The 25,763-nt window shown below is 45.6% G+C and overlaps 2 protein-coding genes and 1 pseudogene across 3 annotated transcripts in view; 2 read left to right on the forward strand and 1 right to left on the reverse strand.

Annotated features, from left to right (window-relative positions):
- LOC148105924 (focadhesin-like) overlaps positions 1–18,005 on the forward strand; it is a 35,793-nt pseudogene extending 17,788 nt beyond the window's left edge. Inside the window, exons 15-44 of the transcript XR_015718608.1 lie at positions 46–172; positions 287–421; positions 1,580–1,630; positions 1,762–1,845; positions 2,069–2,207; positions 3,516–3,704; positions 4,052–4,167; positions 4,268–4,360; positions 5,099–5,187; positions 6,238–6,279; positions 6,371–6,479; positions 6,567–6,683; positions 7,445–7,683; positions 7,760–7,849; positions 8,084–8,231; positions 8,698–8,817; positions 8,894–9,016; positions 9,121–9,198; positions 9,497–9,568; positions 9,683–9,783; positions 9,882–9,962; positions 10,034–10,162; positions 10,237–10,352; positions 10,708–10,968; positions 13,572–13,661; positions 14,431–14,608; positions 14,726–14,823; positions 15,053–15,304; positions 15,395–15,470; positions 17,788–18,005. The product of XR_015718608.1 is annotated as a focadhesin-like (transcript). The remainder of the gene's footprint in view (positions 1–45; positions 173–286; positions 422–1,579; positions 1,631–1,761; positions 1,846–2,068; positions 2,208–3,515; positions 3,705–4,051; positions 4,168–4,267; positions 4,361–5,098; positions 5,188–6,237; positions 6,280–6,370; positions 6,480–6,566; positions 6,684–7,444; positions 7,684–7,759; positions 7,850–8,083; positions 8,232–8,697; positions 8,818–8,893; positions 9,017–9,120; positions 9,199–9,496; positions 9,569–9,682; positions 9,784–9,881; positions 9,963–10,033; positions 10,163–10,236; positions 10,353–10,707; positions 10,969–13,571; positions 13,662–14,430; positions 14,609–14,725; positions 14,824–15,052; positions 15,305–15,394; positions 15,471–17,787) is intronic.
- A 58-nt stretch (positions 18,006–18,063) lies between these two features.
- Positions 18,064–20,370, reverse strand: LOC148105925 (very-long-chain (3R)-3-hydroxyacyl-CoA dehydratase 4-like). Its single transcript, XM_087839043.1, has 3 exons — positions 20,289–20,370; positions 19,811–19,942; positions 18,064–18,169 (listed from the first exon to the last, which is right to left on the reverse strand). The coding sequence occupies exons 1-3, from the start codon at positions 20,368–20,370 to the stop codon at positions 18,093–18,095; spliced, it is 291 nt and encodes a 96-aa protein (XP_087695169.1). The 3' UTR covers positions 18,064–18,092.
- A 1,669-nt stretch (positions 20,371–22,039) lies between these two features.
- The window catches only part of LOC148105926 (protein NLRC3-like), a 37,198-nt gene continuing 33,474 nt past the window's right edge, over positions 22,040–25,763 (forward strand). Inside the window, exon 1 of the mRNA XM_087838932.1 lies at positions 22,040–22,161. The gene's annotated coding sequence lies outside the window, so the exon portion shown is untranslated. The remainder of the gene's footprint in view (positions 22,162–25,763) is intronic.

The raw sequence follows: 25,763 nt of genomic DNA on the forward strand, positions 1-25,763 counted from the left end.
AAACACATTTTCCACTTTGTCCACGCTGATGTGTGTGTTAACCAGGCCTTACCAGCATGCAGGGGACATGGTGGCTGCCATTTCACTCACTTTAAAACAGTGCAACAGACCAGACCTGGCAACCCCGGCTGCTCTCGTCCTGCAGGGACTACAGGAGCTGTGTCGAGCAGAGGTACCTCGTCTGTCTCCATTTGTCTCTTTAAATTCAGGAATCATCTTTTTTCTGCATCATAACTTTTGAATCTTTTCCAAAGTTCTGGTCTTAAAAGAAATGTTTCTTTCTCAGGTGGTGGATATTATCTCAGCATGGAGAACTGTTTGGCCTGAGCTCAGCTGTCACTCACAGCCAGAGGTGGTTCAAGCCATCGCTGAGCTTTTGGCTCTGGTGCCTCAGCTCACAGTTAAATCAGAGCAGTACGAGGTGCGTCGTAACGTTCATGTTCCTCTGTGTTGAGGAGCTAACAGAGTGACACAGGAACTCCACCAGGTTCTGTTTTTCTCTGTGGTTCTGTCTGTAAACAGGACTCTCACCAGCTGTTTGTATCACCTCACTGTAGAGTCACATCTCTACGTCACTGTGTTTGGTAGCTAAAGTTAGCACATCAATGTAAAGTTGTGTAGAAGCACAAAGTACAGACGTGTGAGGGTCCAGTCCTCAGAGTCCTGCTCTGCTCGGACTTCACAGTAACTAATAAATGGATCAGCGAGTGTGAGCCTCTTTTTAAAAACAGACGTTTTGGTAATTTGTTGCTCTGGAGGATTCAACACAGCAGCAGAGGCCGTCCCAGCAGATGAATCCTAGACCATGCAGTGCTGCTTGTTGGAAAGCTCTCCTCCTCTCTAACAATGATATGGCAGTACAGCTTAGGTTTGCAAAGTGGCATCTAAACAAACACAAGACCAAAGGCCAAAACCAAACATGGCGTATTAGCACAGGACGCCTGATAGGGATGCTTTTGGGTTGCAGCCACAGGACCTGTGCAGCACCTTGCAGTCACTGAGTCAGACACAAACTTCTCTGCTGTGTGAACTGAAGCTTAGAGAAAATCGCTTCATGCAAAATGCCAAAGATCCAGAGCACAGCAGCAACTTTCATATACATGAAAGCTAATTCTGGGTTTCATTAAGAGCGGCGTCCACCTTCACTGTGTTTAAAGGAAATGTCGTGCAGATCGTGCTTTAGGTCAGTGCAGCGATTTGGCTGAAAGAAAGTCTGCAGAAAACATAAGAAAAGGTTGGAAAACTCTGTTGATTCTAGTGTGTGTGTGTGTGTGTGTGTGTGTGTGTGTGTGTGTGTGTGTCTGTGTGTGTGTGTGTGTGTCTGTGTGTGTGTGTGTGTGTGTGTGTGTGTGTGTGTGTGTGTTCGTCTGTGTGTGTGTGTGTGTGTGTGTGTGTGTGTGTGTGTGTGTGTGTGTGTGTTTGTCTGTGTGTGTGTGTGTGTGTGTGTGTGTGGGTGTGTGTGTGTGTGTGTCTGTGTGTGTGTGTGTCTGTGTGTGTGAGTGTGTGTGTGTGTGTGTGTGTGAGTGTGTGTGTGTGTGTGTGTGTGTGCATTAAAATGACTTCTTATTTTTGTCATTAGAAATTAAAAGAAGAGGTGGTCAGCATTCTCTGGACTTATGCTCTGAGCGAGGTCTGTATATACTGTATCCACACACAGCTGACATGATGACTCCTACATGCACAAATATGCTGTGATGTCACATAAGTTTCATCCTCTTGTAGGAAACAGAAACATGTGTCTGCACCTTTGTGTTGTAACAGGATCCAGAGGTGGCCAGCTGTGGCTACAGGGCTTTGGCAGCCTTTCCTGAAACAGATCACACCATCAACCACCTTCCTGAGGCAGTTAAGAGTCCTGCTCCACTCTCATAACAACATCAGAACAGTTTCTAACATATTAGCCAGATCATTTTGCAATGTTTCTTTATTAATTGTCCTCAGACGTTAGTCAGGTGTAACTATGAGGCACTAGTTAATGAGGAAGCTGATGTTTCAGTTATTTTAGCGTGTTCAGAAACGTCCCTATACGCCGCCGTGTGTCAGCTCTTCTCTTCTCTCTGATTGGAAGGCCCGACCACCTGCAAAGCTCCCTGAAAACGAAGAAGATGAACAGAGTAAAGAAAAGGAGGAAGATGAGAAGGATCTCTCTGTCCCAGGCTCATCTTATGTGAAGCTGATGACTCTCACCACCTCGTCTGTTCTTCCAGGTAAACTGGAGCAGCCAACAAACCAGCAGGTCGTATCCTGTCGTCCCGACAGAATAAACTGCTTCTAGAGATCCATCCAGGATCTACTCTCGAGACAATGAGTCTGGGACAACAGCGGGACCCGACATAATCCACGTCTACTGTTTAAGAAGCGTTCAGTGATCAGCGGTCTGTAGATATGGGGAATGCTAAAGGCACGAACACAGGACTGAACCGTCCTGGCCATCAAACCACGGCCCGATAACTCGCCTCTCCACGACACAGGAGCTACTGAAGCTGTGGAGGCACATGAGCCAGTACATGAGCAAAACTCTGAAAAGCATTAGAAACAACACAAAAGCTCAGCTGCTGGTTCGTAGGGCTGCTATCGTGTCATTCTGACAGTACAAGAGCACTTAAGACTAGGCAGACCAACCTGACTCTGTGCCCCATTCATGCACACTGACCTGCTTGTTACTGTGCTTCAGTGCACTGATAACATTCATCAGGAACTGTGGGAGACAGTACTGGAGTGTGCAGTGTCCCAGCTTCTGTCTGCAAAGGCTTCAATCCCCAAAGCCAGCTCATCACTAAGAGGTGATGTCATCAAATGTCATCCTGTAGATGACATCAAGCTGTATGGGAGGAGTCAGTGAGATCCACCTGGTGAGGCCAGCAGGATGAAGATCAGTCAGAGCCAAATCCGTGCAGATGCTGAAACAGATGCTGAGAAGCCCGATGAATGGTAGAAAGATCCAGATGCTTAGAGGTGAGCTGTGGTAGGAGGGAGTCTACCACGGCTGCAGACTGTGCAAAGGTGCTACGGACATTTTCCACCACGTAGTAGCAGGATGTAAGATGCAAGCTGGGATAGCATAAACTCAAAGCACAACCAGGAAGCTGTAGTGTATAGAAACACCCGCGCCACATGTGGACTAGAAGCCCCGTCGAGCCGGTAGTAGGAGTAAGGGTCGGGGGTGCTTCAACTTCCAGAGTAGCAGCGACTGGAGAACAAGAACAAAGTGGTCTTAGTGGCAGTAGGAGCGTTAGAGGCTGTAACCCTGAAAGCAGCTTCCAGGAGAGTGCAGTCCTGGGACCGCTAAGATACTTTAGGAACACATGTACGCTGCATGATGTTACAACATTTTTGTTTAGCACAACTGTTCATAACCATCAACATCACAGCTGTTTGAGCTGTTTGAGCTGCACAGAAACAGACATCAGGTGTTTGGTGTGTTTCCTGCTGGAGAGATCGTGGATCTGTCACATCTGCGTGTGATACTGAGTAATGCTGATGATGCATTGATGGTGTTTCTTTTATGTTTCCAGCCTTCGAGCTCTTCTTGACGTCACTGGTGAGGCAGGAGATGAGTCAGATGCCGCGGGGAATCTACTTCTCAGCCCTGAGGGGGGGTAACCTCCGCTCAGACCAGGGTAAAACGGTGGCAGGGATCCCGTCGTTCATGCTCAAGACCTACGAGAAAAACAAGCAGCCTGGGCTGAAGCCAGGACTGGCAGGTGACCCAGTGACACCTCTCATTTAGTTGGTGTCAGTGATATCGACTGTGTGGTGTCGTTGAACGTCACTATGAACATGTTGCTGCTTTGCCTTTAAACTCTGTAAAATCTGTCAGTCAGCATATCAAAGTTGTGTTTCTTAAATTGGTGAGGAAGAGAGAATATGTGGAGCTACAGGAAGGGACGTCTTTCTGAGGAGAGGTTTGGAAGATGAAGATATTCTGCAGATTTAATCTGTTTGGTTCTCATAAAGCCAGGACATGGTGGAGATTTCAAACAGTGTGTCTGTACCAACACGTCACTGTTGGAAGCACCATTATAACTCAGCCTCTCTGTCTGTGGTGCAGCTGGGCTGCTTCTGTCGTACAGTCTGTCTGTGCAGACCGATCGTGCTGGGAGACCCATCAGCCGCTTCCTCGTCAGCCGCAGTTACCAGCAGACGCTGACAGCCCTCGTTCATGAAGTACGTGTTGTCTTCTTCCATTGCTTTCTCTCTTGTTCTTTGTCGTGCACGCAGAGCTTGAAAGAGGAACTGTTTCCTTCTTCTGTGTTTTGGTGCACAGGTCAACATCCAGCCCTCTGAGTGGCACCGTGCCCTCCTCCTGCCACAGGCCTGGAGGGGCTTCATGAGCCGAGCTTTCTACGCCGTTATGGAGGTTTGTGCAGGTGTTACAGAAGCAGCACTGAGTGCTTCATAGAAATAAATGGTGTGGACGAAGAATTCAGCGACTAAAATGCACATCGTGAAGCGTGACTTCACCAGCTGGTAGTTCTGCCCTTTCCATGTGGCACCAGGACACAGTAAGACATACTGGGTGATGTGCAGCCTAACTGGAACCTACACAACACAAATGTCAGCCAGTCTGTCCTCCACAGGCCTCAGAGGCCTCTGATCTTACAGTAAAGGCCTCAGAGGCCTCTGATCTTACAGTAAAGGTCTCAGAGACCTCTGATCTTACAGTAAAGGTCTCTGATCTTACAGTAAAGGCCTCAGAGACCTCAGATCTTACAGTAAAGGCCTCTGATCTTACAGTAAAGGCCTCTGATCTTACAGTAAAGGTCTCAGAGACCTCTGATCTTACAGTAAAGGTCTCTGATCTTACAGTAAAGGCCTCAGAGGCCTCTGATCTTACAGTAAAAGCCTCAGAGGCCTCTGATCTTACAGTAAAGGCCTCAGAGGCCTCTGATCGTACAGTAAAGGCCTCTGATCTTACAGTAAAGGCCTCTGATCTTACAGTAAAGGCCTCAGAGGCCTCTGACCTTACAGTAAAGGCCTCAGAGGCCTCTGATCTTACAGTAAAGGCCTCTGATCTTACAGTAAAGGCCTCTGATCTTACAGTAAAGGCCTCTGATCTTACAGTAAAGGCCTCTCAGGGTTTGGTTTCTGTTGGCAGGGTCGACGTGCTGAGTTAGAGATGCTCCAGAAACAAGGCAAAGAGGATCCACAGGAGCTGCAGTACAAGCATCACTGTGCCTGGCTGTGGTGAGAACCACACTCATACTTGCTTGTATATGTGTAGACTGTGTGTATATAAATGGTAGTGCTTTTGTACAAGGTCTCTAATCTTACTGTAATGACTGTAGTGTGTGTGTTTCCCTGCTGTGTGGACCAAACTTTACATCAACACTTTGTGGTAACACCTGCACTATGTAGCCAAAATAACTGGTTCTGAACCAGCAACCTCCTGACCAGTAGACGACCTGCTCTCCCTCCTGACCATGAAGAAAGTGAATCATGGTTTTCAGGCCTGTCAGTCACAGGTGTATAAAGTCTGTGGCTCGCTGTCAGGAGCTCAGGAAGTTCCTGGACGCTGTCGTGTTCACGCTTCTGCGTCTCGCAGTCCGATGGAGGAGTCTGGTTCAGCAGTTATCAGGAGACTGATACTCGTCTGACTTTGGTGGTGGAGGGATGATAGTGGGGCTGTTTTTAGAGGTTGGGCTCAGCTACTTAGTTCTGCTGAGAGGAATTCTTAATACTTCCAAATACCAAGACATTTGGGAGGATTTCCTGCTCCCAACATGAACGTGTGCACAGGAAGAACCTGACTGGCCTACAAAGAGTCCTGACTTTGACCCAGCAGAACATCTGTGGGATGAATTGGAGCGGAGACTTATTTAGAAAGCATGGAGGGAAGCAAACAATCCACCAAAGAAGACCCAGGACTTTGATCCAGGATTTTAGCTCCTCGGACAAGAACAGGAGGACATTCCTGTCCCAAAGTCCAGTCGAAGACATTTACAGACTGTTACAAAGATGCTACGGCGTCTGTCTCAGCGCTACACCATCAAACTTACGTTCTCCAGACTTAGTTTCCCCTAAAATGTTAGTTTTTCTCAGTTTAAACATGTGATTACATTTAATCTGTAAATCATCCTGTTTCATTTACATGTGAGACGCCATCCTGATGTTTTTGTATTACGGTTGTAAATAGACTAAAGTGCTGATGTGCATCACTGCTTTAACAGACACTGGTCACCATCTTCATCACGTTCTTCCTCTTTTTAATGTGTTGTTATTATTTTTCTGACACAGGGCCAGAGATCAGCTGGCAGATGTCATCAAAGCTGCTACAAAGTGAGTCCCCTGCTCGCTCTGTTTCATAGGAAACGTTTGGTGAGCAGAGTAACCTGATGTGAGCGCTGTGACTTTCTGTGGGTCGTTTCAGGGACAGTCCTGTTGTTCAGGGAAACGCCATCTTGGCTCTGAGCGGCCTCGCCGCTGTTCTGGCGAAGTATGAGAGCAACCTGCCCACTGATGGTGACGGCAGCCTGGGGGTGAGACGCCGCAGGGTCCTGTTACACACTGTGTTTGCTATTTCATCATCATAGAGATGCTGAGCTCAGTGCTGTTGGACTCGATAGGCTGGACCAGAGTTCGTGGCCACAGGAAGCTGGTTGACCATGGTGCTGGACACCCTGCTCAGCATCAGCAGCAGCAGCTTCAAGTCCAAAGGACGAGTTTTCCCCTGGTTTCTACACGTGAGTTTCATCAGCTTTTACATAAGAAACCGTGATTGGCAGATGATTCGAGTTCTTTAAGAGTCGTGACAGTGACGTGATGAAACAGAATCAGCTGTTTCTGAGCCTCACACTATGAACACTTTACTGACCCTCAAAAGTAAACATGCAGTGATTCACCTGCCCCATAAACCACATGTTATTGTAAATAAACACGAGCTCCGTGTGATTGTCCGTCTGTTAACTGCAGCCTGCTGGCTGCTGTGGTTCAGAGACGCTGATGTGGCTGCTGTAGCTGCAACACCAGCGTGTGTGTCAGATTAACACTGTTGGATTTGTTAGTGTGGAGCAGCTTTTATCACTCTGAGCTCTGAAAGTGTTCATCAGTGTGAGTGAGGGGAGCCGCTGACTGTCTTTAGCACCTGTGCTAACACTTTCAGCACTCGGTGCCTTTCCAGACGTGCAGACGTGCTAGCGGCACTAATGCATCCCCATGGCTTCAGAGATGTTTGAAGCTGCACTTTATCCCGAGCATGCAGTGAAGCAAAAACAACTTTATTTTGATGACTTTCTCACAAAAAGAAGCAAAACAAGCCTGAAACATCGCTGCATCGACACGTAAACCAGCTGGAGTGTATTAGCATCAATATTCCAGTAAACGTGGTTCTCACAGCTCAGCGAGTCTTTGCTCTCTAACACATGTTGCTGTTGGCTGCACAGTTGTTGTGAATATAAAGTTGCTTTCTTGCATTGATTACTTTCACCCTGTGCTGCCTCCTCAGCGCTCCTACTCGGGTGAGAACACAGCGAGCACCATAGCGCGCTCCTGTGCGAGCCTCGCCCTGTCGCTGCTCGTCTCCGTGCTCGTGGTGCGGCAGCGGGACGGTCTGACCCACATCCTGTCGGCACTGCGGGCCGGCCTCCCGGGCTCCCCCACCGCAGACGACTCCCAGGCCGTCCAGTTCCACTCCGGGCTCGGTCTCGGCATGGTGCTGTCCACCCTGCTGCACCAGCGCCTCAGGTACAGAGTCTGCAGGAGGAGATTCTGATGTGAACCAACAGCGTAACGCTTACTGACTGCCTGTGTCCTCTGTCAGTGATGAGTCTGCTCAGAAGGATGCTGATCTCCTCTTCGGCCCTCTGGATGCTCTGGAAAGTTCCTCTTTCAACCCCAACCTGGAATACAAGTACGTCCTCTCGTGTTTGCAGAGAGCAAACTGACATCACATGGTTGGTAGGAAGCTGGAAGATTCAGCCGTTACCAAGGCTGCATTTCTGCTGCTCAATAAAAGAGCTCGTTTGGCACATTTACTCTTTTTCAACAGACACATCTGGAAGCATGTTAGGAGTTAATATTCAACAGTGAAACAGGGGTTAGCATATTAAATGTGCTCTTCCATGTTCTCGCCTTCTTTCCTCAGCACTGGCTGTATACTGGGTCTGGGTCTAGTGCTGTCTGCCTTCTGCAGCAGCGGACAGAGGAGTCGACATGTCCGTGTCAGCCTGACACTCGACAAGCTGCTGGCCAACCTGCAAGACTGCAGTGGACGAGGACGCATGGTGCAGGAGGTACAGCAGCCCTGCACACGACTCGCACACTGACGCCAGAGCCGAGGTCCTGAAGTCTCTGACGCAGGAACAAGTCTGTGATTGTAACTCTGCTCAGACACGTTTGTGACAGAAGAAGCTGAAATAGTCGTTTTGATGAATTATCTACTAAAGACAGTTTCTGCTACATGAACATGAAACAAGAGCTAAAACTTTGAGCCTGATGCTGATGTGTGAACTTTGACCTATGACCTCGAAGCACTAAAATGTGTATCTTATGATGTTTACCGTACGATTGGAACAGATTCGTCTTCTATAAGCTGTGAAAACGTGTCGTCGTGACCTTGTAGAGCAAATAAAAAGTGTGTAACACAGATAAGCTTTGTTTACTGTCCAAGGTGGAGACGCTGCACGGCCAGTGTGGGGTGAAGGTTGAAAACTGTGCCGTATAAAGTTTTCACTGACCTTCACATGTGTGTGTGTGCAGGTGTTGGCGTACTCTGTGGCGTGTGTGAGCGTCTCAGCGTTCAGCGCAGGTCTTATTGACGCCGCCAAGGCCGAGGAGGTCACGGACACGCTGCGCAGCCTGACTGAAGAGAGCCAGCAGGTCAGTAGGAGAGCTGATGGGGTCATTCTGGCTCCAGCAGCTCTTTGTGGTTTCATTGATGACCCTGTGTCCCCAGACCCCGGGCTTCTCCCTGGCTCTGGGGTTAGCGGTCCACGGGCTGTCGGTGTGCGGCCACGGCAAAGCAGAGCACGTCCACCCTCACCTGCTCGCAGCCTGGATCAAAATCTTACTGGCTGAGGTACAAAACCTCACTTTCTACATCTCAGCCTAAATGTTCATGTAAACGATGTCCAATCACGTGAAAGGATGTTTGGGGTCCCAGCGCTGACCTTTGTGTTACAGGGCTGTCCCACCATGCAGCGGCTGGCTGCTGTCAACGGGCTGGTGGCGTTGGTGGGATCAGAGAGTTACCTCGTTCAGGTAAGACGCTGCAGCTTCATGTGATCACCTGCTGTTGTGTTTCTGAGGATGTCTTTGTGGTTTCAAGCATGTGGAGCCATAGATGATCGAGCTCATGTGACCCTGTAAGGTTTGAGGAATCACCATGGTTACCATAGGAACACACTGGCAAACCCAGTATTTAAAAAGATGTGACGGATGCAGATCTGTGTCTTCTGTGCAGCCATGTGAAGCGTCCCCGTGTTCATAAAGAGATGCAAACACACCTTTAGTTGCAGCTGAAGTTAGCGACAGTGATGCTGATTCTCCTCTGATGCAGCTGAAGAGCGAGACGGAGCTCGTGTCCAAGCAGCAGAACAGGCTGAATGAAGTTATTCGGGCCGTCACACAGGTAAGAGTTTACTTATCACATATTACTTTACTCTGATTACTACACACGATACTCTCCCCTCTGCTCGCTCCTCAGAGCGTCTGTTTCAGCCACTTGTCGGCTCTTTGGTTGCAGATCATCACGTTCTCTGGAGCCATCGGTTTGCAGTCCAACAGCCTGTTTGCTGGGACATTTGCACCTGGCCCACATGTCCAGCAGTCACAGTCACACAGCAGGTAACACAGGAGTCAGTGGGCGGAGCAGAGCTGGATGCAGCGTCAGTAACATTTTAAAATGATCTACTGGGCACTAACTACTTTGATCCAACTCCCAGTTCCTCCAGATTTCAGTTACCTCTCAGAGAAAAGTGTCGTCAGATCCACGACGGAGTTCGTCACAGAAGCTGGACAAAAAGGTTTGTGACATCTACAGAGGTCGTTGTGTTTGAAGCTGTAACTCTGTAACATCGTCTCTCTCTGGGCGCAGGTCCTCAGTCCTCCCATCCAGGCCTGGTTAAGACCGCTCTCACCGCTTTGGCGTCAGTCGGCGCCTCTTTCCAGTATCCGCCCATCAACTGGAGCGCCGCTCTTTCTCCTTTAATGAGGATGAGCTTTGGTAAGAGTTGTCGCTCAGTGCTGTCCGTGAAGCCACAGATCCTGTTCAGTCGATGTTGTTGTTGTGTTTTGTAGGAGAGGATGTGCAGCATCAGTGTGTTGTCCTGGCAGCCTGTCAGACCCAGTCCTCCCACAGCGCTGCTCTGTTTTTGGGCTCCTGGTTGTGGCCTCCCCTGGTCCACAGTCTCAGTGTAAGTTCAGTTGGGTATTAGCGCTGTGACAGCTGATATTCAGTCTCCATCAGGTTTATAGGCTGGTCCACTTTAATCTGTTGTTTCTTGATATGCAGCTTATATTTGAACAGGTTTCTTTAGGTGTTCTTAACAGAAACAGGAGCATCTACTGCCTCACCTCTGAGCTCAGCTGTTTCTCAGTCGTACAGCAGCTGAAGAAATGTCTGAATAATCAGCGTTTGGCTTCTAAAGCTGAACAGATGCTCTTTAACCACGACACACATCCAGTCTGTCTCTGCTGTAGGAGAGCGTGCTGAGTCCAGTACAATGATGAAGGCTTCAGAGATCCTTACTGGCTGTCTGTCTCCCCCAGTACCAGACCCGGGCCCACCTCTATGAGACTCTGGGCTCGTGGATGAAGCACGTGACTGAGGACAAGCTGCAGGTGTATGTGGAGAGTTTGGGGGTGCAGCAGTTTGAGGAGGACCTCCGACCCCAGCGCGCGTCCCTGTGTCGCTCTGTGCTGCGGGGCCTGGCTCAGGCCATGGCCCTCCCAAACCCCTCTAGCAGCTGCTGGACCATCCTCTGCTCTGCCACGGAGAAGATCTTCACCTTCCTGCCCGACCGAATCCAGGTGCAGTGTAGCTGCTGACTGTTATCACTGACACGTAGAAGCTTTTTCTTTGATGCATGGCTCTGTCCCTGGTTTTACGCTCGGGGATCGTGATATCCTCTGATGTTCCCATCCACCCAGAGACACGAACAGGAGCATAAACCCATTTTATTCAAAGCAAGAAGCTGTGACAGATGCTGCTGTAGGTGTGCAGAGCTTCAGTCACCGGAGCTCGGCTGGAAATGAGCTCTTCTCATCACCACAGCAGCTTCAGCCCATCGTTAGCTCAGCTGTAAGAACACCTCGACGGGCAGGGACCAAACACAGCATCATAATAACAACAGTGGTAACTGGAACAGTTACAGTAACAGGTCACAGAGCTCTGGCCCCTCCCTGTCTGTATCTCACATATCTGTTTCCTGTGCTCAGTTATTATATTAATGACACGAGCATAAGTAATACGTAATTATCTTGATGGATGTTGGACGAGGAGGCCTGATAGAAATGCCAGTCAGGTTTATAATAAGTGCAAAGACAGGATGTGCAGCCGGTTCCTGTTAGTGTTCGTTTGATGTCGTCAAACTCAAAAGTTAAAGACGTCGAACTCTTGGATACAAACTGGGTGCTTCAGTGAAACATGCAAACATCTGTACATGTTTTGGTGGGATGGCTGTCTGGGTTTATTAGGACAATATGAAGTTTGCAAACATAAAAACAGAATGCAGTCACGTGCATTGGCCTGATTACATCCATAGCAGAACACACAGGACATGTCAGCTGGATAAACTGAGTAAATGAAGTGCAGACAGGAGCTGATCAGAGCATTTCCTCTGACAACAGTCTGTGTGTGCAGACTAACTGTGGCCCTGCTTGAAGAGCAGGTTGTCTGATGTAGGACAACAGCTGCTTAATAGGCCAGATGTTTTCAGCTGGAGAAAGGTGAGACGCAGGTCTTTGTAACGATGAAGTCTGGCTGTAGTAAGACAGATGTGTGTGCCAGTTCCAAAGACACTAACGACCTTCATACCTTCAGAGATGCAGGGTCTGCTCCTCCTCCTCTTCATGAGGAAGAATGTCACGTTTGATGCACCTGGTCAGAGACGTGTTTACAGTTTGCTGCAGTCAATTTAAAGCTGATTCTGCCCGTAGAAGACGACCTCTGGACCATGGTCACATGACCTCTGGACCATGGTCACATGACCTCTGGACCATGGTCACATGACCTCTGGACCATGGTCACATGACCTCTGGACCCTGGTCACATGACCTCTGGACCATGGTCACATGACCTCTGGACCATGGTCACATGACCTCTGGACCCTGGTCACATGACCTCTGGACCATGATGCAGCTGTAGCTAGCACGTCTGCTCGCTCTGGCTAACAGTGATTTCTGTGACACAGCTGTCGCTGTTTCTGCCACTCGAGACCTCCTTTGACCTTTGTTCATGCAGGTCGTCACGTTGAGACTCGTTCACAGGAGAGAGCTGATCTAGACCAGCGTGATCTAGACCAGCGTGATCTCGACCAGCGTGATCTCGAACAGCTTGATCTAGGCCAGCGTGATCTAGACCAGCGTGATCTCGACCAGCGTGATCTCGAACAGCTTGATCTAGGCCAGCGTGATCTAGACCAGCGTGATCTCGACCAGCGTGATCTCGAACAGCTTGATCTAGGCCAGCGTGATCTAGACCAGCGTGATCTCGACCAGCGTGATCTCGAACAGCTTGATCTAGGCCAGCGTGATCTAGACCAGCGTGATCTCGACCAGCGTGATCTCGACCAGCGTGATCTAGACCAGCGTGATCTCGACCAGCGTGATCTCGACCAGCGTGATCTCGACCAGCGTGATCTAGGCCAGCGTGATCTCGACCAGCGTGATCTCGACCAGCGTGATCTAGACCAGCGTGATCTAGGCCAGCTTGATCTCGACCAGCGTGATCTCGACCAGCGTGATCTAGGCCAGCGTGATCTCGACCAGCGTGATGTCGACCAGCGTGATCTACACCAGCGTGATCTTGACCAGCGTGAACTCGACCAGCGTGATCTCGACCAGCATTTTCAAAGTACAATAACAGAAACAGGAAAACAGTCAAACAGCTAAAGTTGTGTGAGGATCTCGGGCAGTTAGACTCATTTTAGCCTTTGTCCAAATCCTCTGTCGTCTTTACGTTGAGCAGCATGTTTCTGAACCTGTGGCATCATTAACCTCATCAGTCTGAAGAACAGCACAGTGCTCGTGTTTCATGGTACTTGATGCTACATTTCAGCTTTTGAACGGCTGGAATCATTTAGTTGATGATATGTGCGCTGGTGTGTGTCGCCTACCATTGGCTCCCTGAGTTTAACAGCTGCTAATAGCTGAACCTGTTAGCCGTGCTCTGTTCACCTTTCTGTGAAATCAGCTGATCTCCTTCAACCTGCTGTCTTTGTCTGTTTTGAAACCTTTGTGTGGAGCAGTCTAACAGTTAAAGCCTTTTATTCGTGCTGCTGCTGGGCCCTGCTGGCATCGAGCTTTGCCTCTTTAACACATGAACACAGGTTCAAAGGTGTTTAAATGACATATTTTAACTAAAAAATAACAATTTTTGTGTTTGTGTTTGATTTCTTGTACATTTATTTCAGGATGATGAAGTGGATCTGTATGTGGGCGTGGCCAAGTGTCTGTCTGAGATGTCTGACACAGAGATTGAGAGGATCATGAAAGTCTCTGAGGTACAGTGTTAATAACACCAGCAGAAAATGAACAGAGGGACCACGTCCACTGTTTCCATGTGCTGAAGCGTGGGCAGAAGTACGTTTGGTTTACAGGTTCAAAGACATGTTGTTGGTCTCATAGTGGAAATGGAAGTAATTCCAGTGACCTGTAGCTCATATTGCTTTATTACTTATAGCTGTCAGTGTGTGGACAGTAAAACCTGCATTCTTCCTGATGCCCAGCAGGGGGCCCACTACACAAGTGTGTATTTCTAAAAGGAGCACTTTAAGTAAACGTTCAGTTTGACCAAATGTAACCATATAGTGATTTAAGCTTTCAGTAATTTAGAGGAATCTTCCTCTCATGGTTACTTTATTCACTTCAACAACAGTCGTGCTTTATACTGTGAGGTCGACCCTACAGTAATAATACAGAGAAAACCCAACAGTCACATGACCCCCTATGAGCAGCATTTTGGCGACAGTGGGAAGGAAAAACTCCCTTTTAACAGGAAGAAACCTCCAGCAGAACCAGGCTCAGGGAGGGGCGGGGCCATCTGCTGTGATTGGTTGGGGTGAGAGAAGGAAGACAGGATAACTAAACATGAAATGGTGACAGGTGTGTAGTTTGAAGCCCTCTTAGCTGCTGCTGACCCTCGTTGTTGATCCTCTGCTGGCTTCCTTTCAGCACACGTGCGGTGATCACGTCACGCCTGTCATTCAGTCTATGACGGTTCGTTGAAGCTCAGCGTGCGCTGTGGCTTTAACATCTCTGCGTTCTGTTTAGACTCAAATGGAGAAGACCTGCTTCGTCTTAGCCTACCTGACCTCTCAGGGACGAGTGCCCCTCCTTAGTCTTAATGATGTCATTGCTGGGGTCCTCCGTGGTTGGCCGAGCCGCAGAGTGGGGTGGCTCCTCCTGCAGACGTTTTACCAGTGTCGCCTGGCAACCAGCATCAACACAGGTGAGACAGGAAGGCGTTCCTACTGCGTGGAAAGTGGATCTCTCCTGATCTAACAGACGACTGACACCTGTGTGTTTTACCATGATGGTTTTCATTTAGTCAGCATCTTTGTCACAGGCATCTCCAGACGGGTGGAGTGGCTCCTGGAGCTGATGGGACATATCCGAAATGTTGCCTACGGCGTAACAGACGTCCAGCGTGGAGACACCAGATCGGTATGTTTCTGAGTGACCGCCATGTGACTCCCACACATCCTCCTCTTCCTCCCAGCAGCTGAGCTTAGCTAAATGCTGGTCCACCATGACGGTGCCGTGTTAACTACAGCGAGGCTGCTCTCGAGCATCAGCAGTAGAGCAAAGCTTGCTGCTGTTTGCTTCTTCTGTGTATCTGAGTTGGTGGAAGCAGATTCTGTGTCGTGTGTTTCTAACTGAGTGTGCTCTGCAGGCCACCGACTTCCTGTTCCAGCTCTTTGCTGCTGCAGTAGTTTCCTGGAGTGACCACATCATGCCACTCCTCTTTGGCATCCGGGTCCAGTGGTTTCCATGGCAGCCAGACCCCAAGCCTCAGGCTCTAACACACGGTCTATATGGCGAGGAGTCGTCGGTGGACGGCGCCCTGTCCCGGTGCCTGTTAGCGATGTCCCACAGCCTCCCTCGGCTCCTGGACAAGGAGCCCTGGAGCAGCCAAACGCCCAAGGTCAGTGTTTGTGCTGTGAACTTTGACCTTTAGCTCAAATGTCACTCGTTGTAAACGTGCAGAAGGGATGACCCCGTGTGTGTGTCTCAGTTCATAGACTGGCTTCTCAGCATCATGGAAGCTCCTGACCAGAGCGTGTCAGCATCAACGGTCAGCACAGCCAGAGGTGAGCAAAGCAGCCTTTTTCCTACTTACACATTTCATAATATTTCACTCTGTTTGAACCACAGCAGTACACAGACTGTTGTCTCCATAAAGTACTTCATGAAATCACATCTAAACAGTTTAATTAGATATAGATTATTATTATTACCATCCTTGTGCAGGTCTCATTGAAATTAAGACCTGGCCTGAGTTTTGTCAGGTTCTTACATCCTCGAGGTAAAAACTTCACTATAAAGCCAAAAGTACTCCCCTCTCCAAACCACTGAATGCAGGTGTTCAGTCACTTGTGGCCACAGGTGTATAAGCCCGAGCAGGTGTTTGTGCTGCTGATAGGATGGCACCTGAACATAAACTCCAGTTGAGGCGACAAAGTGGAAGCAACTGGGAATGACAGTCTTATGCCATCAGCTTGTCCTCGGTCACAGTTTCCTTCCACATATAGCTTTGCAAAAACTGCATAAAAAGCGCTTGCAGCAACAAAAACATAATATTCCAGAAACACGCTTTGCCGATCCGATCAGCTGTTCATAACACTTCCTAGTTGGAATAGACGTCAGCGCGAACTTTTGCATGTCCGCCATGACGGAAGTGATGCCATTTTCTTGGAAATGTAGTTTTTTTTTACCATCAAGGCCTCATGAGCCTATGCTGGTGTTTTTAAAAGTTATGTTTGACTTCATGACTTTCTGTGTCGTTTCTGGGATGCTTAGGACTCATATTGCACTGCTGGAAATAGTTTATTTTGATGCATATGCTGCTTTTTTTGCAAATCTGCATTATAATATTTTTTTTCGTTTTTCCTGCAGTGTATAAAAATTGGTGTATTTCAAAAATAAAACTATGAAGACACTCAAAATAAATTTCCTATGGTGGGAAACTATTTTGTGCAAATTTTTTGTATTTACAGTTTTGAGGGATAAGCCTCTTAAATTTCTCTAACTAGAAATATATGTTAAAAAAACAAAAACGATTTTCAATTTTTTTGTAGTTTATTGCACTTTTTTGCAATTTATGTAATTACTATGCACTTAATGCAGACATATTATTAAAATCTGGGCTATAATGGTTGTATTGATGTATACCAACTTGAAATGCTCCTAAAAATGGCTCCACAGCATGTAAAAATATAATATAAGCTCTGGTGGACTTGGTTCTATGGTTGGTCTTAAAAGGTTAAAGCACAGCAGCAGAGACCATGACTCAGACTTCTCCATGTGACAATCGAACGGAGCAGTCTGGGCGTGGTGGAGAGTTGTTCCAAGTGTAAAGCTTGGAGGAGAGGGCGATTATGGTGTGGTATTTTACACAGCTTCGTGCGTCCAGCCCGACTGTACTGCAGCGCACAAAGCACAGTGAACGGGTTTGTGTGGAAGAACTTGACCTCTGTGGGATGAGTTGGAGCGAGGACTCAGCCACACCTTCTGATCCAACATCAACCTGACCTGCTGAAGCTGTTATAATTGCAAACTAAATCATATGTATTCAGGATGGAAAGTCAGAGAAGTGTGAAGGTAGACGAGCGAACACTTCTGGCAATAGTGTATTTTCATAGGTTTCACTAAAGTGACCAGTACACCACCAGCTGTGGTTTCTTCTTTACTGGTTTTGCCCCAGAAGCTAAACCTTCGTGGTAAAGCCTGTATGTTCAGGTCTCCTTGTGAAATGTATCGTGTGTTTCATGGACTGGTTCTTATGCAGCACTGTTCTTCTCTGAGTGGTTTATACTCATGCACGCACGTCTTTCTGTGCTTACATCGCACTGCTGTGGATGAAAATGTGTGTATTTAGGTTAGAAGCCTGAATTTCAGCACAGACACATGAAGTTTGTAGTTTCTGCTGAAATATTTCTGTCAGTGATCACAGAGACAGAGCAGTCCAACCAATCATGGCCTCCATGAACCTGGTTGTGTCGGAGCTCCACCCTCACCACGTCCCTCAGACAGGGTCGTTGGGCTGTTAGTTTCTCTGCACTGTTGCAGGTTATCTCACAATATCAAGTTACCATAGAGGGGACTGTTGTGATTCAGCTCTATATACACAAATGATGATTTGGCCAAATGAGCTCCACAGGCCTCATCTGTGGCAGTCTTTACATGAGAACTAATGCACCATGTTTATTAGACACTCATCTGACAGCACTGTTGTAAAAGAAGGTGTGGAAAGAGCAGGTGGTATTTTAAGAGAGGTTTACTCAAACATCAGTGTTCATACAGGCAGGATATGCTGAAAAAATGACCTGGTCTTCAGAGCAGCCATCTGATCTCTCTGATTTCTCTGATTTCTCTGATTTCTCTGATTTCTCCTGTGGTTCCTTTCAGCTGCTCTGTTGGCACTCAGGTCCTCTGCAGAGTTCAAGAAGAAAGCAGTGTGGACCAGAGCGTACGGCTGGTAGCCCAGAGGAGCCTCGGTGTCCTGCTCAGGCGTTGCTGCTCGTGCACAAAGACACACACGGCTGCTGGTCTGAGCTGCTGTTTAATGTTAGACAGTAACTGTACTGTAGGAATCTGTGCTGTCAATAAAAGTGCAACAGAAATCATTTTGGGTCTAGAACATTCTTTTCTCTCTTTACAGCAGATCGTTAAATTAGACTTCATCCGTAACTCCAACGAGCTGTGACTTCATGTTACTTCCTCTTCCTGTTCCACTTCTCCAGGTGGTGGTGCCTCTCCTTCAGCAGCTGCCCGACTGTGAGCGAGGCTCCTGAAAACCAAGCAGTGTTTCACATCACAGTTACACAGTTACACTACAGTTACAGTTACACTACAGTTACACTGTTACATCACAGTTACTGCACAGTTACACTACAGTTACATCACAGTTACATCACAGTTACTGTACAGTTACACTTCAGTTACACTACAGTTACACTACAGTTACACTACAGTTACACAGTTACACTACAGTTACACTACAGTTACTGTACAGTTACACTACAGTTACATCACAGTTACACTACAGTTACACTACAGTTACATCACAATTACTGTACAGTTACACTACAGTTACATCACAGTTACTGTACAGTTACATCACAGTTACATCACAGTTACTGTACAGTTACATCACAGTTACTGCACAGTTACTGTACAGTTACATCACAGTTACTGCACAGTTACTGTACAGTTACACTACAGTTACATCACAGTTACTGTACAGTTACATCACAGTTACACTACAGTTACATCACAATTACTGTACAGTTACATCTCAGTTACACTACAGTTACTGTACAGTTACATCACAGTTACACTAGTTACTGTACAGTTACATCACAGTTACTGTACAGTTACACTACAGTTACACTACAGTTACATCACAGTTACACTACAGTTACACAGTTACACTACAGTTACACAGTTACTGTACAGTTACACTACAGTTATACAGTTACATTACACTTACTGTACAGTTACACTACACTTACTGTAACTGTACAGTTACACTACAGTTACTGTACAGTTACACAGTAACTTCATTCATGACACCAATTTAACATCCCCAGAAAGAAGATCCTCCTCAGTGTTGTCACCACAGACCTGGTCAGAAAGCTCGGACACCAACTATGATGATATGACAGTGAGGCCTGTAACTGTTCTTCATCGTCCTAGTCTTCCTCAGGAAACTGTCACTCGTAGTTTTCCCAATAGTAACAAATCAGGAGAACCTGAGAACGTTTTATGTTCTTTTCCTTCGGTCTGTGTTCTAGTTCAGCTGGATTTAGGTCGTGTTACTGAAGCGACCGACCTCTGTGTCTAACATCTTTTTGTCTTAGTTAAGGTTCTCGTCTAAACGTGTTTGCTGTTCATCAGCCGGCATGTTTAACATACAAGGACGAGCGACTGAGGACCACAAGAGTGAGCTCATGTTAAAAAACTAATAATGGTAACATATTTCTTAGTTCTGTAACGATTATGCAGTATCTAAAGAAAAAAGTAAAACTGTCTCTGCAACGATGCAGTGGCCTATGCTGCAAGTCTGAAATGTATAGTTTAATCTATCTTACAGCTTTTATTAAGTTTAATCCACATTATTACTCAGAAAACCTCACTGGTATCAGAGCTTTCAGTCATTTTAAGTATCATTTGCACAGGGAAGTTGTGTGTAAATATGGACAGAATCAGATCAATGCCCACCAAAAGTGAATCTGATTTATCGAGACAAACTTTAACGTGGCTGCACGCAGAAGCTGAAACAACCAAAGCTAATGAAAGTAGTGGCTGACTGAAGACGACTGCAGTGACCATACATGTAAAGGAGGAGCTTGGACTCAAACGAACGTGCTCCTGTGCAGCACGTCCATCAGGTGACTGTAATGTCACAATGGGTTGTTCTCCGTCTTACCAAGAGTGAGGACAGGCAGGTAGAGCACCAGCACCACGGGCAGGTGGCTGTTTGGAGCTGTTGTTGAGTTGAGTGGACACGACTGGGAGGCCGTTTGCTCAACATAAGGCAGCGCCTGATAGATGGTGGCAGCTGAGAGAGAAACAAAAAGGGGAACAAACGCTTCACTTGCTGTGCTTTTACTTCATTCACTATCACAGTGTTATTGGCCTGTGTGTCGCTGATATACAGAACGTTCCTCCAGCACTTCTGCTTACAGCACAGAGGTTACTCACTGCAGCTGGAATGCACTGTGCTCATTTCCTGGCTTCATATCATCAGCTCTGCTTGGCTAACCCATTTCCTGTTAGCTCCCAACACTTACCTTACACAACACTCTGACCACACAATGAACCTCGTAATGTTGAGAAGTCAAAGTACTTATGAGCTCAGCTTTCAGTTTGTTGGAATAAAAGATGGAAACTCAATGATTTAACACCTTCAACAATGACTGTGAGGATGTATAAGGGGATCCAGAGCATGTAGTGAGTCCACAGCATGGTGATGGACGGCTTCTCCATGACACACAGCAGCTCGTGGGATACCTGTCATCAAACCACAGGCACAACTTATTGGACGATAAACAATGTTTGCATCTGGAAATCCACTGGAACTACGAATGTACTCAAATCATCAGGTTGTATATCATAATGCAGCTACATATGGTCTAGTACGAATACGGCATTAAGGATATTATTATTATTATTATTATTATTATTATTATTATTATTATCTTTTTTTTATTATTATTATTATCATTATTATTTTTTTAAATTATTATTATTATTATCATTATCATTATTATTATCATTTTTATTATTATTATCATCATTATTATTATTATCATTATTTATTATTATTATTATCATTATTATTATATTATCATTTTATTATTATTATTATTATTGTTATCATTTTTATTATTATTATTATTAGTAGTATTATTATTATCTTTATTATTATCATTATTATTATATTATCATTTTTATTATTATTATCATTATTATTATCATTATTATTATTATCATTTTTATTATTATTATCATTATTATTATATTATCATTATTTATTATTATTATTATCATTATTATTATATTATCATTTTTATTATTATTATCATTATTATTATTATCATTTTTATTATTATTATTATTATTATTATCATTATTATTATTATTATTATTATTATTATTATTATCATTATTTATTATTATTATTATTATTATTATCATTATTATTATTATTATTATTATCATTATTTATTTATTTTATTTTTTAAATGTACTTAATTTTTCGATTATTATTAAATGAAATGAGTATTTGTTTTCTCCTTTCTTGCGTATGTGCAGTTATAACTTTATCAATAACTACTGTTATTGTTCATGAACTACGGCGTGTCCCTTTCAGACATCACCAACTTAATATTTTCCATCTAGCAGACAAATCAAACATGATGTATCAACATGTCACAAAGTGGTTTCTTTTTCACAGAAATAACCAAAAATATTTCCACTGCGACCTGATATCAGTGGATCCTACACTGGAATGTAAACTGGCTGTTTAGGGGGAGGGTTCCTGCCCTGGGTATCTGCTTAGAGGGAAAGTAAGACGTCATGGTTTAAAAATGTAGATAGTTTGACACATTAGTAAAATAATTGCATTAGTGCTGAGAGGTCAGGTCCAGGGAGTGCTGTTCAACTGTAAGGAACTAAAAGCTTCTTAAAGCTCTGCATCCTGTGTGCTTTTAAAACGATTTATCAAAGTAAAGTTGAAGTTTGAAAAGCCGATGTGTTTGTGCATCACTGTAAAACTACATTATTGGGTTCAAATGCAGCTGTGTCCTTATAAAACCTGCGGTGCGTACCGGAGGAGGTCCAGGACGTTCCAGAAGAAGAGCTGCACACACACCACCGGTTTACTCTGCAGCTCTGAACCAAAACAACAGTGTGGCAGCTGACTTTTGACCTTTAACCTGCGAGCTTCAGACTCATTGCTGGTGTGAGGTGTTTATTACTATTGAATCTTGCAGACACACCCACACATCATCTGATTTGTTCTCAGGGTTGTTCAGTGTGTTGGAGTCGGAGCAGAAACCTGCTGCGGGTTAATTATTGATCAAACAATATCACACAAGGTGCAGCAGCTGACCTTTGACCTGTGAGCTACAGACTCTTTGCTGGTGTCAAGTGTTTAATGTGACTTCAGCCTGCAGACACAGAGGACTGATGAAGCAGAAGATTGTCTCTGTTTCTACACAGACCTGGTCCAGACAGCAGAGCTGCAGAGTGAAGACTTTCATGGGAAGAAGCTGAGTAAGTGCAACGTCCTCTTTGAATCCTGGATCAGGAAGTGAAGCCGGTGAATATTTGGTGTTTAAATAAGGTTTCTGTCTTTGACTCAGTCTGCTGTCACTTTGTTTCAGAGAGAAAAAGAGATTTCAGATTAACTGCATTATATGCTGAGTAACTAAAAGCTGCTAGTCTGTGGTGTCACTCCCAGCAGCATCACGTCATTTCTTTACTCTGACCTTTAACATCAGTTCACTTAGCTAGCAGAGCAGCTAGCAGTTAGAGTATGAACTCTGTGTCAGCAGTCAGCTTGGTCCTGGTGGTCACCTGGTTTCATGTTTGCTGATGATCCAGATGTGTCCACATAATTATTTATTTCTGTAAATGTAAAGACTTTACAGATAAACAACAGCAGCCCTCTGGCTGGACTCTAACCTGTGAGTTTCCTGTGATTGAAACCACAAGCTGACATTTTCATTCTGAAGCAGCTGAATGGATGTTTGAGTTTACCTGCATACATGGTGCAAATAAACCCGCTTTGGATGGTTTGGAGGCGGAGCCTAAAGCAGGACAGGATTCTAATGTGATTGGTCACTTTGATGAGGTGGCTGTAACTCAGGTGGTCGAGCAGGTCACCTGCTAACCAGAAGGTTGGTGGTTTAATGCCAGTCTGCATGATGTCCTTGGGCAAGATACTAACCCCATGTTGCTCTCCGATGCATCCATTAGAGTGTGAATGTTAGACAGGAAGCACTTAGAAACATGGAAAAAGTGCTTGTGTGAATGTACAAGTTGTGTAAAGCTTGTGTTTGAAAAATAACGTTTATTTCTTATTATTTATTTTATAATAAAGTTATTTCCTGTGCAGCAGTGGAAATACTGACAACTATAGCTGGATTATTTATTTGAACTCTTTTAAACCAGAGGCTTCAGACGCAGGTTCTGCAGCCTCTGCACTGCTGTGCCATCAGTCTGTTGGACAGTATTTGATAGATTTCAGGGAAAAATGAAGGAACATGAACAACTGGTCAGAAACACTTATACTTTATACATCATGCTTTTCTTATGCAACATCCACACGTGAATCATGAAACTTTAACATTTAAAGTATCGTAGCTCTGTTGCTAAATTTTCTGACTCGGTGAATTGTGAGCAGCAGAAAGGAGGAAAGCACTAATGCTGGCACAAGGGGCCACAAGCCAGTGTACTCCAAGTGGCAGCCTGGGTAAATGGGGAGTGTTGCATTAGGAAGGGCTTTGTGAACAAAAGCTTTACCAAATATAATGCGTGTATCATAATGAATAAGACTGTCATGCTACTGATGGCTGAAAGAAAAGGAAGAGGAGGAAGGAGGCATGTTAGGAGTAGGGATGGGTATCGTTTAGGTTTTATCCGATACCGGTGCCAAACCGGTGCTTTTGAAACGGTGCCGGTGCTTAATCGGTGCTCGAATCACTGCTTAAAGAATGGAGAACACAACCTTTGTCCTAAAACCTCTCATGTTTAGCTGTTTTTTTTTGTAAAAAGACAACAATGTTAGCCTTTTTTGCAGCTATAGTACATATATGGTATCACTCTATCAAACAAGAAGACAGACAAATGTAACTACGACGGTGTTTGCTAGTTCACCTTACATTAATGTAATAACGTGGTTAGCCTACTCAACGTAAATTACACACGAACAACATTAAGCTACTCACGCAGAGAAGAACGGCTGCTGCTGCCATCATCATCCGTCATCATTTCTGCTACACTGGCAGGGCTAGGGGCCAGGACTCTCCTCTTCGGGTTCTTGGGGGATGTTGCTAACTCCGGGTCCGATAACAGGCACCACACCCGCAGTAGATGTGCTCTGTGTGAGGTCTCGCAGCACGCTATCAAATACGGTGCATTTCTCGGCTTTTTAAAAAAACGCTATGTGTCGCCGGATGTTCATGGTAAATGGACTGATTCTTATATAGCGCTTTTCTACGGTCCCGGAGTACTCAAAGCGCTCTATAAAACATGTCACATTCACGCAATCACACAAGCACACAAGCACTTTATCTACACCTGTGCTTTCTAAGTACACTCACACTCCGATGGATGCATCGGAGAGCAAGTTGGGGTTAGTTTGCCCAAGGATATGTGACACACAGACTGGAGGAGCCTGTGATCGAACCATCAACCTTCTGATCAGTTGGTGACCAGCTCTACCCCTGAGCTACAGCCTCCCTGTTTCATCAGTTACCTCCTTTGCACAGTATCACCTTAAAGCACTTGTTGCAGGCTGCTGAGTTTGCATCTTTTGCTGTGAAGTACAGCCAGACTTTGACCGCTTCGCCTTGGGCATTTTTAATCTGTAGCTCTGCTCTTAAAGAACATACGTACCTGGGCCCGCCTACTATCCTTGGAAAGGTAAAATGATTGGCTAGAATCCAAAGTGTATGACATCCCAGGAAAAAAAGCACCAAAATGTGCGCTGCTTTTCGGTCTGGTTACTTACGTTTATGTCAGAACCGGTGCCATAATGGCATCGGATACCGGTACCCATCCCCAGTTAGGAGGCAATGGTAGAGAAGGAAAGACAGGAGAGTGGAGGTGATGTATCTAAATGCATCTGAACAAAGCAGAAGTACACACCAAACTCAACGGATAGTCAAATGTAGAATCACAGAACAGAACTGCAGGCTGAGTTTGGATGTTTGACTTTGTCTTTCACACCTCTCTGTGTATCTCACACACAGTGACGTCAGACATATTCACACTCACTGTTCCATCTCCTTTGTGCACAAATTCATTACTTTCTTCCTTCAATGATCTACATACTACGTGCTGCCCAGTAAATACTTTGCAATGTATTTCATCCCCTTTCAAGGCAGAATTACTCAGTTTATTCCCCATTACAAGACAACAATCAGCCACACTCACACAGACCACGTCTGGCCCGCACTCGCTCACACGCGTGTTCACACACAAAATAGGCACCAATGAGAGCTCTATCCTCCTTACATATTGGTGGAGAAACCAAACACTCAACGCCCTCAGCGGAGGAGGAAAAACCTCCCTTCAGTGGAGAAACCATCCTTAACCCTGCTTGAAACTGGCGAAGAAACCAGACCTCCTTATGTATGCGTGTGTATATGCATGTGCTTGAATGTGTGTGTGTGTGTGTGTGTGTGTGTGTGTGTGTGTGTGTGTGTGTGTGTGTGTGTGTGTGTGTGTTTGTGTGTGTGTGTGTGCTCACAGAGAGCAGGTCACGGCAGGAGTTCCCTGAGTTGACGCGTATGAAACATAAAGTCAGTTTGGACTGAGGAGCAGATGGTAAACTACATTCAGTCTTGACAAAATTACTTTTTTATCCAAAGCATGCACAAGAAATCAAATCTCTGTATCACAATGATTTCATTACAGCCTTATTACATACATATATATATATATTAGATCATTAATAGGGAACAAAAAAGGAGGATCACATCGGCAATGGGAGACAGAAGTCTTGGCACGTGCTTATAACTTAAAACACAAAAAAAAAAACAGCTACAGCTGGTAAGATTTATGGTATAAACCAGACTTTCACAGTCTGCATCTTTACAGAGTTTTTTTCTGCTTTTGTTCACTCCTAGTGTGATTAACAAACAACAACC

The sequence above is a fragment of the Neolamprologus brichardi genome, chromosome 3, assembly GCF_056152115.1.
Source record: "Neolamprologus brichardi isolate AB-2024 chromosome 3, ASM5615211v1, whole genome shotgun sequence".
In the NCBI taxonomy this organism is placed as follows: Eukaryota; Metazoa; Chordata; class Actinopteri; order Cichliformes; family Cichlidae; genus Neolamprologus; species Neolamprologus brichardi.

What these genes read in the sequence shown, in the direction of transcription:
- LOC148105925 (XM_087839043.1), bottom strand. Translation starts at nt 20,370, where the DNA reads ATGGAGAAGCCGTCCATCACCATGCTGTGGACTCACTACATGCTCTGG. An exon ending in CCTCACAGTCATTGTTGAAG is followed by an intron (nt 19,943 to 20,288) that starts GTGTTAAATCAT and finishes TTTCTCTCTCAG; the next exon opens with CTGCCACCATCTATCAGGCG. An exon ending in CCTGCCTGTCCTCACTCTTG is followed by an intron (nt 18,170 to 19,810) that starts GTAAGACGGAGA and finishes CTTGGTTTTCAG; the next exon opens with GAGCCTCGCTCACAGTCGGG.